This window comes from Cucurbita moschata, unplaced genomic scaffold (assembly GCF_002738365.1).
Source record: "Cucurbita moschata cultivar Rifu unplaced genomic scaffold, Cmos_1.0 Cmo_Scf00011, whole genome shotgun sequence".
Classification (NCBI taxonomy): domain Eukaryota; kingdom Viridiplantae; phylum Streptophyta; class Magnoliopsida; order Cucurbitales; family Cucurbitaceae; genus Cucurbita; species Cucurbita moschata.
Genome location: NW_019268527.1, coordinates 2,626,117 through 2,646,291, shown reverse-complemented (window position 1 = coordinate 2,646,291; position 20,175 = coordinate 2,626,117). Strand labels below are relative to the sequence as shown.

Below are 20,175 nucleotides of genomic sequence, written 5' to 3'. Positions count from 1 at the left end.
CGTGAGATGCATGTGAGTGAAAACAAAATATGTTGAAAGGACATGTGTTGGTCTGTGGGTACTCTTGGAAGCGAGAAGTAAGTAATGTGACCATGTCGCAAGAGATGCTGGGGTCATCAGGTGTCAAATCCAGATTCTGAATTCTGATCCAGATCATGACCGTGAGTCATTATATATAAACGAGGCACCCACAGTTGAAGAAGGCAGTTTTGAAGAGGCTTACATGTAGGTCATAAAAACCCTCGTAGTACAACCAAATGACGTGGAACAAACCCTCGTGGATATCGATTCGTTGGGGAAAAACGATTGCTACCTCGACTTCGCTAGAGAGGATTGTTTCGACCATTGTGGAATCGTTGGACACTGACTTGATCGTTGCCATTCATGGTGTCAACGGAAAGTAGCTATTGAAAATCATTTTCTTGCATCGATGTTTTTGTGGCGTCAACGTGAAGACATTGTCATGTCAACGCTCGCATGAGTATTTTGCTTGCGTCGTCATTGCTATACAAGTTTGGTTGTGTGGTCATCGTCGAGTTCATGAGCTGCTCGAGTTGTCGTTGGATATGAAGTTGCTCGAGTTCGATGGTTAAGTCATAACTGATTCAATTCACAAGACAAAGATTTAAATCTCGAACTCACGTGTTATTAAATTATTAAAAAAAATTAAGATCTATATTATTAATTATTATTTAAAAAAAAGCTTCTAGAAAGGAAAAAGAAAATACATTCGAAATACCATACGGACGATTATTTTATTTTATTTTATTTATTTGTTTATTTTGTTTGTTAAGCTTCCTTGCATCACTGCCACGTCAGCAACATGATTCTAAAATTAAAAAACGAAACCATTTTTTAATTAAAAAAATACCAAAATTATTTTTACTTTCTTTCCACGGAATTAATTTAAGAAATAAAATATAAAATAAAATATGAACATCCCAAAGATTCGGAAAGGAAATTAGAGGGCACAGTGGAATTTGGAATACCAAAAAAGAGACAATTCGGAGCTGTCTATGTCAAATTTGCTAGCATCTCAAGGGCATCCATGGAATTATGAAAATTTGTGTGCTCGGTATAATTTATTATTATCAATTTAGTCCCTATAATTTTAAAAAATTAGAATTTAGTCCTTATAACTTTAAATATTTAAATTAATTTCTATAATTTGATAAAACTCTAAAAAAAATAGACTCTATTATACCACGAGTATTTTCTCGATTTATTGAATTGTAAGGACAAAATTCTAACTTTTAATTATAATTTGTTAATTTTGGTAAAAAAAAAAAGTTTATAATTTGACTTAAATAACGTGTCAAAACTATAATTTGAAAAAGAGATTAATCCATATTTATTTAGTTAAATAAATTACAAAGAATATTGAGGGGTAGACTTTGTTTTCACAAGGGCATTTAGGGAATAAATCAATATTGAGGTACATTGAATGAAATTAAAAATTAATTTTTTTTTTTTTTAAAAAAAAAGTCAATTGAGTAAATCAATTATATCCAAAAATTCAATTTATTGACTTTGATTTCATAATCCAAAAATAAAAAATCATTTCAAAAAAAATATTTAAAAATCATGTTCACATTTAAAAGTTTCTAAAAAAATTAAAAATTATTCAAATTATATATATATATATATATATATATTTAAATTTTTTAAAATTTAAAGATATTTTAGAAATAAAATACTAATAATTTTCGTTCGAAATTATATATATATATTTTAAATACTCACATAGACCCTCTTAATTGCACACGAACGTCGCTTGCTTGTCATTGATTTTGTTGAATGATTATATATATCTTTAAGAGTGTGTTGAATGATTATGTATCGTGAATAAATATAAATTTATAAAATAATTTAAATAACTCGACCGCTCGACCCGACCGGAAAATAGAAATATTATTTGTAAATATTGCGGATTTTAATTCTTTAAATATCATATTATCCACCCTAATAAAAATATTGTAATAAAATAATAATATGAAGGGAGAAAAAAATAGGAACACGAAAGCTTGAAAGCCACATTTTGGGTCAAAAGGAAAAATCCAAGAAACTAACCATTTCGCTTTCAAGTTGAGAAATTATGCAATGTAATCACATGTTATGACCAAGAATTTCAAGGGTAAATTTGTCTTTTATTGGTTGGACGAAACTAAAAGAAATTGAAAAAAAATCGAGCATGTCTCATCGATAATTGAAATGTACTCCTCTCGAGATTAAAAGTTCAAATCTTCATATTTTATACTTGGGGATAGCAAAATTACTCATGGGGTCGGGTCTCACAGGCCCTACCCTGTTTTGATTTGATCAGGTATGGAGTTTAGATTAGAGATCCTTTTCGGGTCTGTAGATGGTGAAGGGGACAATATCCTCGGTTGTCCCTGATTGTGAGATCTCACATTGGTTGGAGAGAAGAACTATACGTTTTTTATAAGGGTGTGGAAACGACAGTGATACATAAGGAGTTAAAACGGACAATATCTACTAGCAGTGGACTTGGGTCGTTACAATGGTATCAGAGTCAGATATCAGGCGGAGTGCCAGTAAGGACGCTGGAACCGGTATGCCAGTAAAGACGCTAGACCAAAAGGGTGGATTGTGAGATTTCACATTGGTTAGGAGGAACGAAACATTTCTTATAAAAACTTCTATCTAGTAGACACGTTTTAAAATCGTGAGGCTGATGTCAATACATAACAAACTAAAGAGATGATATATGTTCTACGCCAATTAAATTATGCTCGTTCGGGAGAAAAAAAAATGTTAAATAGAAAAATTTACTCGTAATTTTTCTTTTTTGTAACAAAGTGATACCGATTATGAAGTTAGAACAGAAGCGACAAGACATCCTTTGAAACATAATCAATCAGTTAGGCAGCTAAGGTTCTCAATCATATCTAAAGTTGGAAAGATTTTTGGTATATATGCACAATCTATCAAAATCAATGTCACAATCAATCATTTCCAAATGCATGTACTTAAAAATTACTCTAATTTACAAATTTATTTTCGAAAATTTTGAATTTTATGTTAATTTGGTCTCTGTAACGACCCCGACCTACTGTTATTGTCTTCTTTGAGCTTTCCATTTCGAGTTTTCGTTCAAAACTTTTAAGGGTGTTTCGTTCTCCTCCCCTGAAGATTCTCACAATCTACCCCCCTTCGGGGCCTAGTGTCCTCGCTGGCATTCGTTTCTTTCTCCAATCGATGTGGTATCCCCACAAAATCCACCCCCTTTGGTTCCAGCGTCCTTACTAGCACACCGCATCGTGTCTACCCTTGGGGCCCAACGTCCTCGCTGGCACTCGTTCTTTCTCCAATTGATGTGGGACCCTACAAAATCCACTCCCTTTGGAGCCAGCATTCTCACTGGCACACCGCCTCGTGTTTACCCCCTACGGGGAAGAGCCTCCTCGTGGTCCTTGGCACTCATTTCTTTCTCTAATTGATGTGGGACCCCCACAAAATCCACCCCCTTCGGGGCTAGCGTCCTTACTGGTACATCGCCTCGTGTCTACCTTCGGGGCCCAACATTCTCGCTGGCACTCGTTCCTTTTTTCAATCGATGTGGGACCTCTACAAAATCCACTCCCTTCGGAGCCAGCGTCCTCACTAGCACACCGCCTCGTGTCTATCCCCTTCGAGGAAGAGCCTCCTCGTATCTACCCCCCACGGAGAACACCCTCCTCGTGTCTACCCCCTTTAGAGAACAACCTCCTCGCTGACACATAATCCGGTGTCTGGCTCTGATCCCATTTGTAACGGTTCAGGCCCACCGTTAGCAAATATTGTCTTCTTTGAACTTTCCCTTTCAAGCTTTCCCTCAACGTTTTTAAAATGCTTATGTTAGGGAGAAGTTTCCACACCCTTATAAAGGGGTGTTTCGTTCTCCACACTAACCGACGTGGGATCTCACACTAAACTTTTAAAATTACTAATTTAGTCCCTAAACTATTTTTTGAAATTCACGGATTTCCTCGACTCAAAATTAATATTCTAAGGTTTCATTATATATAAAATTCACATTTATATCTATCATATCTCTTATTTTTTTTTTCAGAATTTTGAACGTGTCAAGAAACTATTAAATACAAAATTAAACGTTTAGGGACTTATTAGATATTTTTGAAAGTTCAGAAATCAAATATATACATATATGAAAGTTAAATGACTAAACTTATATCTAAATTATTTTAATTTAGCATATACTAAAATATTCTAAAATATTAAAATATATTAAAATATTATATATATATATATATTTATTTATGTTAATTAGTTCTATAATTTTGATTAGTCTTCATTTTTTTTATTTTATATAATCTTTATTAAAATCGTAAAAAAAATCTTTAAAAATTAATATATTAAACTTAATTTCTAAAAATTTAAATTTTAATATCACAACATAATTTTTAATAATTAAAAAAAATCTTAACGTAATTTTTAGTTTAAATTTTATAATAAGAGTTTCCAAACTAATTGATTTATTCATTTTTAATATGGTTAAGAAGTAGAAATGTATGTGGACGAAAACAGAGATGAAAAATATAATTTGTGAGATCTCACATCCGTTGAGGAAGACAGCGAAACATTATTTATAGAGTGGTGGATTTGGGATGTTATAAATGGTATTAGATTCATACACCGGGCGATGCGCTAGAAAGGAGATTGATCTCCAAAAGGGGTGGATTGAGGGTCTCACGTCAATTGGAGAAGGGAACGAGAGATCCCACATTGGTTGGGGAGGAGAACAAAACACTTTTTGTAAGGGCGTGGAAACCTCTTCCTAGTAGACGCGTTTTAAAAACCTTTAGAGGAAGGTCAGAGAGAACAATATCTACTAGCGGTGGATTTGAGCCGTAACATAATTTCATCCCTAGCCCCGTGTAACTGAGAAAAACATTCCCCATCCCTATTCCCCACCCTATTCGGGATGTACCTCCGCGGGTCCCGACCCCATAGATAAAATGAATCTCTTTTACTTGAGCATCACAAGTTATTACTTTAACGGTCTCTACTAAAAGTTTGAGATGTTTAAAGCCCATAGTTTCAACAAATCCACCAATCATTACTCAACAAATTACCCACAAAAACAGAATTTGGGAGTTTTCTAGAGTTGCCACAAGATCAGTCAAACAAACTGTAAAGAGATTGACAATGGTGTATGCATTTTCAAATTCAAATTCAATCTCAATCCCTAAATTTAGATCACTAACAAAGAATTGCCCCCAAAATCATCCATGTCAAACCCACCGACCCAACAAGCTAAAGGTAAGTAACAATTGGCCAATGGAAAGTTGAAGATTTGCACGCAAAAACAACGCCCAAACGTCCCTCTCTACCATCATCTTTCGCACACTCTAAACCAGTAATACACGAGCGCCACCTCACAGCCCCCACCATCATCGTCATCAAACCTTCCACTGGGTTTACTTTCCTTCATCTCAGACTTTTAACACAACCCCAATCGATTATCTACTGCAATTCTTCCTGATTTTTGCTTAAATTCATGATCGGAGTAAGGGGGGCCTTCTAATTTCTCCAATCCCTCCATTTTCGCCATCTGGGTCGCGCTCGTTTGAGGTCAAATACATGCTGCCAAGTCCTGATATGCCTTTTTGGGTGATTTTGACATCTGGGTATTGTTGATTTGTACGGTGTTTTGTGGGGTTTTTATGGTTTTGACTCTTGTAGGGAGTTTTCTGCATCATTTGGGTAAATTTGATTTCTGGGTTGATGGTAAATCAAGTATATACTCTGTTTATCAGTTTGATTGATTCTTCAGTTGATTATCATATTTACTGAATTTGACCTCTTTGGTTTATGAGTTCCATGACCCAAAAGGTTGTGGCTGATATCCCGATGATCCTGTAGCTAGGTGGTTTTTACTTATTCCTTGATATCCTGTTGGCTTCCTGTTCATGGCTGATATACTTGATTCTATCTTCTCTTCAAGGCTTCTTGTATCTTGTCCTGGCCTCATCGGTTTCTATGCATATCTCCGAATCTCCTGCGAGTATTAGCTAGGCTTTTGGGTTGTTTTGATTTTGGTATCTTGGGTGACTGTTGTAGGGGGAATAAACCAGGCGAATTGAGAAAGAAATGAGAAGAAAGTGGCGAGTGGGATGCCGGGTGGGCGGCTCTCGGTTTTTGAGCGTGTTCGGAGATTAGGCGGCAGTTTCAAGACTCGAAAGCTTGACGAACAAGCAAATCAAGCCCTAACTGTTTCTTTGAGTAAAGGGCTTTTCCCTTACTAGTCAAGTGGTAAGGTAGAGCGTATTCAGCTCAGCTGGTTAGAGCAAAGGACTGAAAATCCTTGGGTAAGTGGTTCGAATCCGCTTCAGGGATATCCATTTGTGACCAATTGTAAGTTCCTCCCTTTATATATGCTCATTGTTGCATCGAGGCATGTTAAGTTGTAACTCTTAGGCTACTTGTCATGTTGTTCGTGTAATACTAAGAACACGAAAGTCGATATCTGAGGTGGTTTGCTTGCTGATTTGCTGCATTCAAACATAATGATATAATGATAGTTGCTAGTAGATATAGTCTTCTTTGGGTTTGTCCTTCTGGGGTTGCCCTTAAGGTTTTTAAAATGCGTAAGGAGAGATTTCCACACCCTTATAAAGAATGTTTCGTTCTCCTCCGCAACCGATATGGGATCTCACAATCCACCCCCTTTGGGGCCTAGCATTCTCGCTGGCACTCATTCCCTTCTTCAATTGATGTGGGACTCCCTAATCCACTCCCCTTCGAGGCCCGGTACCATTGCTGGCACACCGTCTCGTGTTTACCCCCCCTTCGGGGCTTAGCCTTCTCGTTGGCGCATCGCCCGGTGTTTGGTTCTGATACCATTTGTAACGACCCAAACTCACCGCTAGCAGGTATTGTCCTCTTTGGGCTTGCCTTCAAGGTTTTTAAAACATATTTGCCAGGGAGAGGTTTCCACACCCTTATAAAGAATGCTTCGTTCTCCTCTCCAACCGATGTGAAATCCCACATCCACTCCCCTTCGGGGCTCAGTGTCCTCGCTAACACTCGTTCCCTTCTTCAATTGATGTGGGACTCCCTAATCCACTCCCCTTCGGGGCTCAGTGCCATTGCTGGCACACCGTCTCATGTCTACCCCGCTTCGGAGCTTAGTCTCCTCATTGGCGCATCACCTAGTGTTTGACTCTGATACCATTTGTAACGGCCCAAACCCACCGCTAGCAGATATTGTCCTCTTTGGACTTGCCCTCCACGTTTTTAAAACGCGTTTGCTAGAGAGATGTTTCCACACCCTTATAAAGAATGCTTCCTTCTCCTCCCCATCCGATGTGGGATCTCACAATATTGCTATCTAAGGCTGAATTGCATTTCCTACCCATCTCTAACAACAACTAATTAATATTACTGTTTTTTAGCTTCTTCTTGGTGTATTAGATCTAATCTCTTTCATAACTACTATCTTCCCCTGACACAGACAACTCAAATTTTGACCTTATATATTTCGTTTATTTCAAAGAGATTGTATCTTTTCCGCGGAAAAAAAGGTTATTTATAGCCTTTGTCCTCTTTGGGCTTTCCCTTTCGAGCTTCCCCTCAAGGTTTTTAAAACACGTTTGCTGGGGAGAGGTTTCCACACTCTTATAAAGAACGTTTTGTTCTCCTCCCCAACCGATGTGGGATCTCACAATTCAGTGCCAGCGAGGACGCTGGGCCCCAGAAGGGGGTGGATTGTGAGATCCCACATCGTTGGGAGAGGAGAACGAAACGTTCTTTATAAGAGTATGGAAACCTCTCTCTAGCAGACGCGTTTTAAAAACCTTGAGGGGAAGCCTGAAAAGAAAAGCCCAAAGAGAACAATATCTGCTAGCGGTAGGCTTAGGGTCGTTTCATTTAGAATCCAGTACTATGTAGTCCTTTTCAGTCATTCTCCCACAGCATTTCCCATGCAGTGATGCCTTTGGTTTCCATATCATTGCAGTATTACAGAGAACCTCGAAGTATATGCCATGGCTGATGGCAGTCCAGGGACCGACATCTCTACAGACGTCGACACAGATGACAAAAACCAGAGGGTAATATGTCTTTCATATTCTAACAATGAGCTATCTTCTACTTTTTCATTTACATGATTCATATATATATATATATTTCTATTACAGCTTGATATGGTTCTGCTTAATGCTGCTGTGGCTTCTGATTCAAGTGATAGAACAAAAGACAAGTCTGATCAGAAGGTTGTGCTCCTATATTAGTTATGTAATTGATATCAGATATTCATATTCTTGGCTGTGACAAAAATGGCTTATTATCTTTCAGACTCTACGTAGGCTTGCACAGAATCGTGAAGCTGCCCGAAAAAGTCGACTGCGAAAAAAGGTACGGCTCTACATTTGTCCTTACAATCATGGTGTCGTTTCCATTGCTATTATTTTGTTAAGTAATTGAAGTAGTAGAAAGGCAACTTATTGAAAAACGTTCGTTCTCACGGGTGTGTACTTGTAATTGTATCGGATAGATTCTTGAACTTTCACAAATGAATCAATTTAGACCATCCATTTCAAATGTAGGGACGACCTTTAATTAGAAGGTTTGAGTTTTTTTTAGAAGCTTACATGTGTAAGAATTGGAGACGGAATGATTTTTAAACTAAGAGTCTAAATTGATTCATGTATGAATGTTCGAGAGTTTAATTATATTATTATAAGTTTGCACGCGTGTGAACTAATGTTTTTCATTCATGATCTAATAAGGGATGTAAATTGATATTTTTATAAAAGTTCAAGGTTTAAATGGATATAATTATTAGCTCAAAGTTTTAATTGCTACAACCTCAAGTGGTTGTGGCTCATGGAAAGGCCTTAGGGTAATGCTCACAAGTCTGGAGAGCTCTTTTTTCTCTAAATGGTGACCGTACTCCATATATATCTACTCATTGAGCTCTAATTAGCGAATTCTCCTTAATGGTGTCGGGTGTCACAATCGCACTCTTGCGACAGTGAGACAGTGATTGTGCGACACTTGTTCTAACCCAGCAAACAAGTTAGACCTGAGAAATTCGGACTTCCCGGACAAGATCAGTGTATGCTCAAGCCTCAAGTCATGTTTGCGAGAAAATACTTTTGAGCGAGGAAATACATTTGAAAACAATTTGAAAGAATTGAAGAAAGCAACATTATATGGCGGTAAGCAAAGAAAGAACACCATAGCTTAAATAGCATATAACTTAGTGTAGGAGGAATAGACAACTAGTCGTATCCCTATAGTACATTTCGGGGCATTTTAGCCATGATGGGTGTAGACGTGATTCTGGTGAACGGTAATAGTAAAGACCTATCTAAGATCAAAGCATGTAAAAGGAGTTTGGAATTGGCATGTGGCCATGGACAACACGTCTTGGACAAGCATGACCGGGACATCTGACATGTGGCCATAGATAACAGGGCCTTGGACAAGCATGACTGTGACACCGGGCAACATCTACTTGTTCCTAAGATCAGTAAACTACCTGTCACTATTCCTTTCTAGGCTGGAACAACAAACTACCTGCTCATGTACCCTCATCGGGTTAGAACAGTAGAACTACATGTCTTAGGAACAGTAACTACCTGGTACTTTGCCTTTTCAGGCTAGAACAGTAAAATTACCTGTCATTACGCCACTCAAGTTGAAACAGTAAATAGGTCATGGCTCTCCCCATTAGGCACCACCAATGGTAATTCAGTAGTATACCCTCCAACTCCTGAAATCCTTATGGGTGAGAATTAAGCTATGTGTAATAAGTAGACCCTTACCTCTATTGGTTAGTTCACGAATAGTGGTTGCACCCTATCCGTCCCTACAAGGTACCTGGTGAACCCAATGAAGCTATGAAATTCATGACTAGGTACTAGGATCAAAATACGCGAAACAGTAACTCGTAGTCTATGGAAACCATAACTAGCACTCTATGGCACATAGCGGTAGTCCAACTCATAACTGGGCAACAATGGGCGATCCAAATCCTAAATCATACATAATAAACGTGTAAAGGCATACAACATGCTCGTCATGCTCATTAAGTGTTAATGATCCAACCTCAACATACTAGAAAGCATAGAAGCCTAATGATCTATCAGAGTTCACAACTTTGGAAAGTACAAAATACCGAAATCTTCTCTCGGAATCAATAGGACATGGACTTCTAACATCAGAATGGGCTAACTCAAAAGGAGCTCTAGCTCGTTTATTGGTCCTAGGATACATACTCAAACATTGAAACTAGCTGGACTCACAATCTAAAGAAGACAAATTATTAAACTAAGGATGAAAACTCTTTAACACTAAAATAGATGGAGGACCCAAACAACAATGTTCTTCAAAGGGAGAGGACACTCGAGAGCATGTATAGACATGTGTGGTTCATAGATGTAGAGACCTCGAGATTTGCGCCATCTTCCAATAGTCCTCTTTATCGTACGATCTTTGTATGTGCAATAATCAAGAAATAATCAATCACGTTTCATATGTCTAGGCTTATGACAATACATATCTCGAATTTGATGCATGGTGATATGAACCAAGGCATCTCAATCATACAATATGAACTTGAAGGAAGTCGTGAAGAATGTTGTTCAAATTACCGCAAGATAAAGTCAAGTTCTGTTAAAGTTGAACTCAAGTTGCAATCAATTTCACGTTAAGAAGAATCAAGTCTCATTTATGCAACTAGGCTTCAAGCTGCTTCACTTATTCTTAGATGGTTACAAATTTACGATGGATAGATTTATGGTGTTTCATTCAAGTATTTTAAGTTTTAAGACTTTTTATTTATTTTTAGGTTACAGTTACATAGTAGCTAATTATGGTCATAAAGTATGAATGTTACAAACTCTTGAAAGACACGTCTTGTGGAAGGTCAAGGGTTTCATTTTGAGGTTATATAAAGCCATGTATGTTATCTTTGTGTCGATGTTTCTTTATTTTATGTATCTCTAGACCTTGTGACGCTTCATCATTTGCCTCCGTGCTTAGTGTTTCTTCCCGAGCATGTCAAACTAATATCAGTAATGAAGATTACTTGGTTAGTTTAAAACAACAAATGTAATGATTGCGTCGCTAAATTCAACTTTTTTCCCGATCTTACGTTATCTGTAGGCATATGTTCAACAGCTCGAGAGTAGTCGTTTAAAGTTGACCCAACTCGAGCAGGAGCTTCAGCGAGCACGGCAGCAGGTTGCCTGCATTTCCTTCTCATGATTTTTTTTCTTACCTCCTAAGTTTGAATCTCTTTAAAATGCCTATAAATTGTGTCCCTCTGTTTAGGGAATCTTCATATCAAGCTCTGGAGATCAGGCTCATTCAATGGCTGGAAATGGTACTTTAACTATCTCGAATCACGATATTTACTTTCACGAGACGACCTGAAATTTGTGATTCGATTATGTTTGTCTGTGAGAAACACTGTAATCTGACATGATTATTAGCCCGACACTGTTTCGCCTTCCGTTGTTGGGAGCTCAATAAGCTCCGTTTATTTCAGTCGTCATTCGAAACTGTGTGCTCGAATTATATAAACTTAACCAACTTTGTGATAGTAAATGTATTTTCTTTTAGCTATCTTTTCAGTTTGAAGTTGCATAGCATCAGATACTTCACATTTGCAGGAGCCATGGCGTTCGATGTGGAATACGCCCGTTGGTTGGAAGACCAAAACAAGCAGATCAATGAATTGAGAGCAGCCGTAAACTCTCATGCAAGCGATACCGAACTTCGAATGGTTGTCGATGGCATCTTGCTTCACTACGACGAGTTTTTTCAGTTAAAAAGCGTCGCTGCAAAGGCTGATGTTTTTCACTTATTGTCGGGCATGTGGAAAACACCAGCTGAAAGATGTTTTTTGTGGCTTGGTGGTTTCCGTTCATCAGAGCTCCTAAAGGTCTGCTCATTTTGATGCTCTCACAATCTTTATAGAACAACAAATATGTAGACTAAGGATATGATATAAACTTTTGGAAGGCCGGACATTATGGCCAATTAACAAACCACGAGCAATTCGTCTAGGTAGATGTGTGGGACAGAGGGCTCGTGGCACTAGCTGCCCTTGCTCTTGCTCCTCCGCTTTGGGAACCACGAGCAATTCGTCTGAATAGATGTGTGGGATTGAGGACTCGTGGTACTAGCTGCCCTTGCCCTTCCTCCTCCGCTTTGGGAACCGTGAACAATTCGTATGAATGGATGTGTGGGACAGAGGGCTCGTGGGACTAGCTGCCCTTGCCCTTCGTCCTCCGCTTTGGGAACGTTTTTTTGTTTCTTAGCATTATCAATGTAAACTGATGTTTTGATGTAAAGCTGTGAGTTTGACTAAAAATGATTGGTTTTGTTGCAGCTTCTTGTAAATCAATTAGAGCCGCTCACAGAACAGCAATTGTTGGGCATATCAAACTTGCAGCAGTCTTCACAACAAACTGAAGATGCATTGTCACAAGGCATGGAAGCGTTGCAGCAATCATTGGCTGAGACATTGTCCAGTGGATCACTTGGCTCTTCGAATGCGTCTGGCAATGTGGCTAACTACATGGGCCAAATGGCCACGGCCATGGGGAAACTTGGGACTCTTGAGGGGTTTATTCTCCAGGTATGCTTAACATTCTTTTGAACTTATCCCACCGAAATGCATTCTGTCTCTCAGATCCTACATCGCTTGGGGAGGAAAACGAAGCACTTTTTATAAGAGTGTAAAAACCTCTCCCTAGCAAACGCGTTTTAAAAACCTTGGGAGGAAGCTCAAAAGGGAAAGTCCAAAGAGGACAATATCTGCCAGCAGTGGGCTTGGACCATTACAAATGGTATCAAAGCCAGACACTAGGCAATGTGCTAGCGAGGAGATTGAGCTCTGAAGGGGGGTGGACACGAGGCGGTGTGCCAGCAAGGACACTAGGCCTCGAAGGAGGGTGGATTGGGGGGTCTCATATCGATTGGAGAAGGGAATAAGTATCGGTGAGGACGCTGGGCCTTGAAGGGGGGAAGGGGATTGTGAGATCCCACGTCGATTGGGAAGGAGAACGAAGCATTCTTTATAAGGGAGTGGAAACCTTTCCCTAGCAGGCGTATTTTAAAAACCTTGAGGGGGAGCCCGAAAGGGAAAGCCTAAAGAAGACAATATCTGCTAGCAGTGGGCCTGAGCATGAGCTGTTACATCTATCTTCCCTAGACACTTTTTCTAACCAGGGTCTTTGCATAATGATATCAGGCTGACAATCTACGACAACAGACACTGCAACAAATGCACCGGATATTGACAACTCGTCAATCAGCTCGTGCTCTTCTTGCAATCCATGATTACTTCTCTAGACTACGAGCCCTTAGTTCCCTGTGGCTAGCTCGTCCAAAAGAGTGAATGACGTTTTGATGTCTCCCCAAGTATATCGACAAAAGCCATTAGATAAACAATTCCATAGTTTCCATTTTTCATTTGTGTGCCTGATTACATGGTATCTGTCTTGTGATAATCTAAAGATGCTACTTGCAACAATCTGTATGTATCATTGTATCTGTATGTTATTTAATGCGAGTCTCTTTTTTTGGTAGAAAACAATTCTATTCCTCCAAAAGAATGTATAAAAAATAGGACGGTTAGAGATCATGGGAGGAAGGTGGAATTAGAGAAAAAGTTTTGAAAACCGTTAAAAAAACATTTGTTGCAAGCTAGCAAGCAAATAGAGACGAGAACAACACTCGTAGCATATAACTCAAGTAGGATCATAGCATATAACTCAAGTAGGAAGGTAGGAAGGAGAGTACGCCTACATAATACAAAGAAAATAAACAACTATGCTAAAGGAAAGACGTAATGAAAGCTTGGTAAAAAAGGGAGTTATAACTGACATGCACCCACCGACAACACGTCCGAAATGCTATCAAGGACCTAAGGCACATTGTATTGAACAGATTCACATCCTTAAAAAGCATGGTCTGCTTTCCATTTCAGCAGAAACTGGCAGGGAAGTTAAACTCTATAATGACAATTAGAGAAGTATACATTTTGGGCAACAGAGTAGAAGTGTGTAACTCAAGTTTTACATTTCACCACATTCAGCGATAACGCAAGCCAGTTTTGGTCGGTTGTTAGGGCCAGTAGCTACATTTTCAATCTTCCTGACAACCAAAAGGCCGTCACCCAGTACCCTCTGCAAAAACCACCACAGAGATGATAAGACTAGCACCCTAGGAGCAGAAAATAAAAAACGACAAAATTCGAGAATTCCTGCCTAGACTACAAAATGAAGCTAGGAAAGTAGTCATCTCGTCTTATAAACATCTCTAATAAGTAACATAACATAATCGACTGAATATGATTAAAGAATATGCAGGGATGAGAACAACTATGAAGACAAGGAACACAAACATATCATGTTGAACACAACTTTTTGTGGAAAACACTCAGCACTTTTTATTAACATCAATCGAGAAGAGATTACAAGACATTTGGTACTACTACATTCTGTGCTTTGTATTTTTTGGGATGCAGAGCTACGTAGAGAGTGGAGAGGTATTTATAGTATAGGCTACGCAATCTATTCCTCAAATATCTAAATTTTTCTCCTAAAATATCTAAATCTTTTTTCTAAAATATCTAAATCTTTTTTCTAAAATATTTAAGTATTTTTATTCTTAAATATTTTAAACATAAACATGGAAGCAAGCGAAAAATACACATGCACAATTTCAATTATCATTAGTCAACTGATCAATTAAAACCAGGCAAGCGTTCACATTGAGCTTCTTAGGGCCGTTTTTGATCTAGCACTCAGAATTTACACTTGTGATGGTATAGAAACGTTACAAGTTAAAATCCCAAGGAATCATTTGGTTTACAGATTCCCACGAAAGGGAAGGGATCAACGGAATTTTGGTGCATCAAAGTGATATGAACACAGAAGCCTCAATTGGGATTTCTCCAAGCAGCAAAACATGTACGTTAGATTGCAGAGGGATATTAGCGGTGGATGATTATGGTAGTGCTAGAAACATTCCATTCTGGGGGGTTGGGAACACATCTCGAGGTATGTTTAATTCAAAAATCACAATAATGAGATGTTTCCCTCCAATGAATCATCCCAAGGGATTGACTCAGGAAAAATTTAAGCAATGAGTCTCATCAACCAGATAATTTTACGTTTTCAAATATCATATATGTTATCATTATAATATGCAACAACAAGGTTGAAGGACTAGAAGCATACCCCAAACACCACGTGCTTGTTGTCGAGCCAATCACATTTGGCACAAGTAAGGAAGAACTGCAGCAAAACGCGATCACTATAAGAACAAAATAATTACCATTCCAAATGACGTAAAAGCAGCTTTAACAAAGATGCCCATCAGCACAAATCATATAGACCGTCTTTAATACTATGGCATAACATATCAAAGATAGTTATTCACCATCTGTGACTGTTGAAATACAAATTATTGTTCCAACTTCTAAAATCTATATTAGATCTCTTATCAGAATGGCCAGAAAGCATGTGTGGATGTTTTCTGATACTGATATAAAATTGGAAATTAGAAAGAAGTAGGAACTATGTGGAAGACTGGAGGTTCAATTCATCTCTCATCAAAATAACTCTGAACACATACACAAACGTACAAAAGCGTGAGAAAATTGTAATCAAGATATTTCATTGATGAATGAAATGAGGAGTCATCAAAGGTGGATTACAACAAAGAAACCCAATTGTTTAGTAGAGTTGAAAGACTACCATCCTTGAAAGGTTTTAAACTCTTTTTTTATGAGACAAAAAATTTAAGTTCTTTGGAAAATAGAACTTATTCCGGAAGAAGGGGTGTGTGTATGTGTGTGTGTGTGTGAGAGAGAGAGAGAGAGACAGCAACGTTATTGAAGTACCTGACATCCATTTGTCCCAGGCCCACTATTTGCCTGTAGAAGAAGCAGACATCATGGTAAGTAAGAATTATACAATGACAACACTAGATTAAAAAAATAGTGAATAGTGACCTTCTAAACATAATACTCTAAAACATAAGCAAATCTGTACTTGCATATCAATTATTTGACAAACAAACATGGTGGATAATTAATCTACTAGCATCAGAGATTTTTCCACTAGTAGAGTAGAATTTATTACCTAAGACCTCAATCTAAAGAAACACAGTGTTAAGTCGATAAACGAGTACAAAAACGGATGAAGAATAAATTTTCCACCCTGCCAACAGTTCTCCATCTACAGACTTACTGTTAGGACTTTGGAGAGAATCTCCAAACATCCTGCCCTTAACATCAAAGCCATTAGGATTCAAAGACCTTTAATACTATGATGGCAGAAGGTTTAATTTGCTGACGATATTATCATCCGTGCAAAATTCATAATTTTACAGTGAATATAGTATTTTCTTCTGCTCTTTCTTTTTTGTTTTTTTTTTTTTGGGAAGAAACCGAACGATCATTGAAAAAATGGAAAAATACAAAGACATATAAAAGACAAGATCAATACCATAATTACAAAAAGAATATTGACTAACGACCACAAGGAAACATGAAATCTAACAACCTTCCAACCCAAATCTCTTCACCCGACTTCTCATTCTCCCTAAAAATCTCATTATTCCTCTCATGCCAAATATTTACGGAGAATAAAATTAAGCAACGTAGGTACAATTACACAACATATATAAAGCATTGAATCTCATTTCAATAGAAAAGCATACCATTGACAATAAACCTGGTCCAGTGTGCTTAGCAACAAAATTTTCATCCTCAAACTTATGTCCGTAAATGGAAACACATCCACTGCCATCACCCTGCAAAACAAAGAGATCGGAAAATGCTTATAGATGATGAGGTGAAAGTGAGTAAAGAAACACTCTACAAAGTGATGCAATCAGAGTAGAGGGAGTTTTCTTTATTTTCATTAAAACAAAAAGAGACGACTAAGTTGATATGTTTAAACAACGACATAAAAAAATAAAAATTAAAAAAAACAGGAAGGAACCATGCTGACAATGAAAATAAGTGTTCAACCTAAATGAAATGACAAATGTAATCTCTGTCTGGGAATTAACCTTAATAATGAAAACTATAATGATCAATCATCATATACAGCAGAAGAGTTTGATTCAAAGTAAGATAAAGCAGGAGAAACATAACTGTAAAATGGTAGATTTTGATCACTTTTCCTTTCAAGACAAGAAATTTAGAACTATGTTCCTATTCTTGTTGTAGTTAACCGAAGGGCCGGAATACTAGAATTAAAGATATAGATGGTACTTAGTGTTCTCATCAGCACATAATAATCAATACATAATACACATATTAGTTAATACCTACATTGCCTAAACAGACCAATAGACTGGATTACCTTGACGAAGTCACCAGCTTGAATCATAAAATCCTTGATTACTCTATGGAATTGGCATCCCTTATAACCAACAGGCAATCCAGCTTTCCTGTCAATTGAGACCAAATGTTGAAATAAGTTCACCATACATGAAACGAGCTTGCATTGGAGACTTCCACCTTTAAAAGTTGACCACAAATTTTAATAATAAATTAATATATTATAAGAGACGTTGGACTCACAATAGTTCATGTGGAAACAAAAAAAAAAGTGTAATTTTAATAGCTCTAGAGGGTAGACGATGGAGTTCAATGTAAAGCTAACCCCAAAGCCCCTTTCGACTCTCAACTCTAAACCTTGTGTACGTAGAGGTTTCCCTAATATTTTAACTCCGAAGTTTAACCAGTTGCAAATCTTTTTTTTTTGGAAAAGAAATGGATCATAGCCTTCTTGCATGTTATCTATATTTACACGTGACAAGTTCAATTGTTCCTTAATGGGGAAAAAAAACTCAAAAATTTCCCAAATTTAAGAATGAAACTAGAATTTCTTAGTCAATAGATTCTTCAGAAATCTGTAGCTGAGATTTCACACTAGTTAACAAAACCATTTTAAACTCTAAGCTGACGCAGATAGAACTAACAGAATTCTAAAATAGTTACAATCATTAGAAGATGAGTAGAAAAGATCACTAGAAGTTCTACCACTAGCATGATTTTTTCTATCAAGATTATACTAAAAAGACTATCCATTTCAAATGACTTCCTCACACTTAAAAAGAGTACCCTATTTTAGGTCGAATAGAGAAATACTTGTAAAATTCTGGTTTTAGAGTTCTACTTGCCTGTATTCTCCGGTGCAGAACTGCCTGTCAGAGACAAAGTAATCGAAATTAGGAGACTGAAATAGATGGGAAAAGTAACGCTAAATAAACAAACTGAATACACAGAAGAGAAAGCAATGTCTCGGGGAAGACATAAATAGTTACAAATACATAAAGCTACATGATTCTACGCAATATTGTTACATATAAATAGAGGTAAGAGAAGAAAGTAGTTGAATCCACGAGAGTTCAAGTTCAAGGTACTTATAATCTTCTTTCTAAGGTGCTTCCATTCGTCAGGTCGATTAGCAAACGTGGATTCAAGTTAACAAACAAATATGATATTTCCACCCATGCTAAACTCGATGAATCTTTAGTTTGCTTCCCTTCTTCTTCACTTTTTTGTGAACTCTTTGATTTGTATTTCCTTGCATTCTTCTATTTTTTTCTCAAGGAAAATCAGTTTTTTCATTTTTAGAAAAATCGATGGAGCTGTCCGTAGATTTTAATAGAGCAACGGAGCAGAGTAGACCTCCGGCTTCCTGCTAACGCAAACTTATATTCCATAGCAAAGCTAAAACTTCAACAAAAAACCCTTTCGACTAGTAAATGATTCAAATCGCTTCACAGCAATCGAAGATCATTAAAGAATAACAAGAAGAACAAGCAGAAGAAAGCAGTGTGGATACCGAAAATTCTCGGCGGTTTTTGGAGCAATATCGGCGAAGAGCTCCATCTTGATACGACCAGCGGGAATAGTGCCAATGGTGACGTCGAAGAAAACTATTGGATTCTTAGGGTTAGGAGGCCTGACATGCCACTCTACGCCTCCACCTGCGGCTGCTCCTACCGACGCCATAGTTGTCACTCTCAAAGCTCTCTGAACTTCAGATACTCAGTTTTGGGTCTGCACAATTCGTGGGTTTTAAACAATGAATTTGGGCTTTACTGTCAAATTTCCGTTTCCGGCGAAAAATTACCCGGCAGGTCAAATTCATTATTATTATTCTTTTTTTTCTTTTTTTCTTTTTGATAAATAAATAAATAAATATGATATATATATATATCGAGTTTCGGCTTCCCTCTCCCTTCTTGAATTGTAAAGGCTATTTATTAGTGGGATAGGTTGAGTCAATGAATCTCTTTTCTTTTACCCCACTATAAAGGTTTGGCGCTTCCATCGCTTAGATTTAGGGTGATATGATAGGGCGCACCACAGACAGATACGAAAAATGACTGCTCAATCGAGAGGTCAAAGACAGAGACATAGTACCAGTTCCATCTCTAATCTTTGAGTAGAGTTTTTTTCCACATAATAGCGTCAACCAAAGACCAGCTTAGCAAGTTGTTTTATGCCATAATTAAACGCGAACACTCAAGAAATCCGTGTATATATATATATATATATATATATATATATATATATATATATTAATCATTGAAATTAAAAACCCTTTTTATCGAGTCCTTAAAGTTTCAAAAAATGATATGTTAAGTTCGTAAATTTAAAAAGATCTCTAAACGAAAATGTAGTAGTCATTTGCCCTACTAGTTTCAGTTCTACAAGAAATACCGATCATTTACCAGCAATAACTTTTTAGAATGGCCATCCTAATGAAGGTAGTATTCCCATTTTTTAATGAATTAAGGACTCCCTCCCAAAAATATTGGTATCCCAAAAATTGAAATACAATAACGAAAGAAGAGGTAAAAGGAAAAATAAAAAAATGAAACATAATAAAATGTCACATTGTTGATGTTATTTCACTAAAGTACAATTCAACTGTAAGTTCAAATTCTCATATAGAAATACAATGTTCCTATGGTTTAGTTATTACTGAGTCAATACGACTCCAAACCCAGCAGAGTAATTCTGAGAAGCAAATAAGAACATCCACACCCAAATTGATATACCATCCATTAATAAGTTGCGAAGAGATTAGTCATAGATAATCTCTTAACCATTCCATCAAAAAGTGGAAGATTCGTTATCCTGACATAATGTGTTAGTTC

The 20,175-nt window shown here is 37.3% G+C and overlaps 2 protein-coding genes across 2 annotated transcripts; one reads left to right on the top strand and one right to left on the bottom strand.

Moving 5' to 3' along the window:
• Window positions 1-5,293: 5,293 nt before the first annotated feature.
• LOC111449640 (transcription factor TGA2-like) lies at window positions 5,294-13,565 on the top strand. The gene is made up of 10 exons (XM_023089624.1): window positions 5,294-5,651; window positions 6,085-6,378; window positions 7,982-8,075; window positions 8,163-8,237; window positions 8,320-8,379; window positions 11,137-11,214; window positions 11,305-11,356; window positions 11,646-11,917; window positions 12,368-12,616; window positions 13,232-13,565. Exons 3-10 carry the CDS (start codon window positions 8,010-8,012, stop codon window positions 13,376-13,378), a joined length of 999 nt encoding a protein of 332 aa, XP_022945392.1. The 5' UTR covers window positions 5,294-5,651; window positions 6,085-6,378; window positions 7,982-8,009; the 3' UTR covers window positions 13,379-13,565.
• A 289-nt stretch (window positions 13,566-13,854) lies between these two features.
• On the bottom strand, window positions 13,855-19,081 carry LOC111449641 (peptidyl-prolyl cis-trans isomerase CYP22). Its single transcript, XM_023089625.1, has 7 exons — window positions 18,852-19,081; window positions 18,184-18,207; window positions 17,361-17,448; window positions 16,711-16,803; window positions 15,890-15,922; window positions 15,225-15,281; window positions 13,855-14,168 (listed from the first exon to the last, which is right to left on the bottom strand). Exons 1-7 carry the CDS (start codon window positions 19,019-19,021, stop codon window positions 14,058-14,060), a joined length of 576 nt encoding a protein of 191 aa, XP_022945393.1. The 5' UTR covers window positions 19,022-19,081; the 3' UTR covers window positions 13,855-14,057.
• Window positions 19,082-20,175: the final 1,094 nt, after the last annotated feature.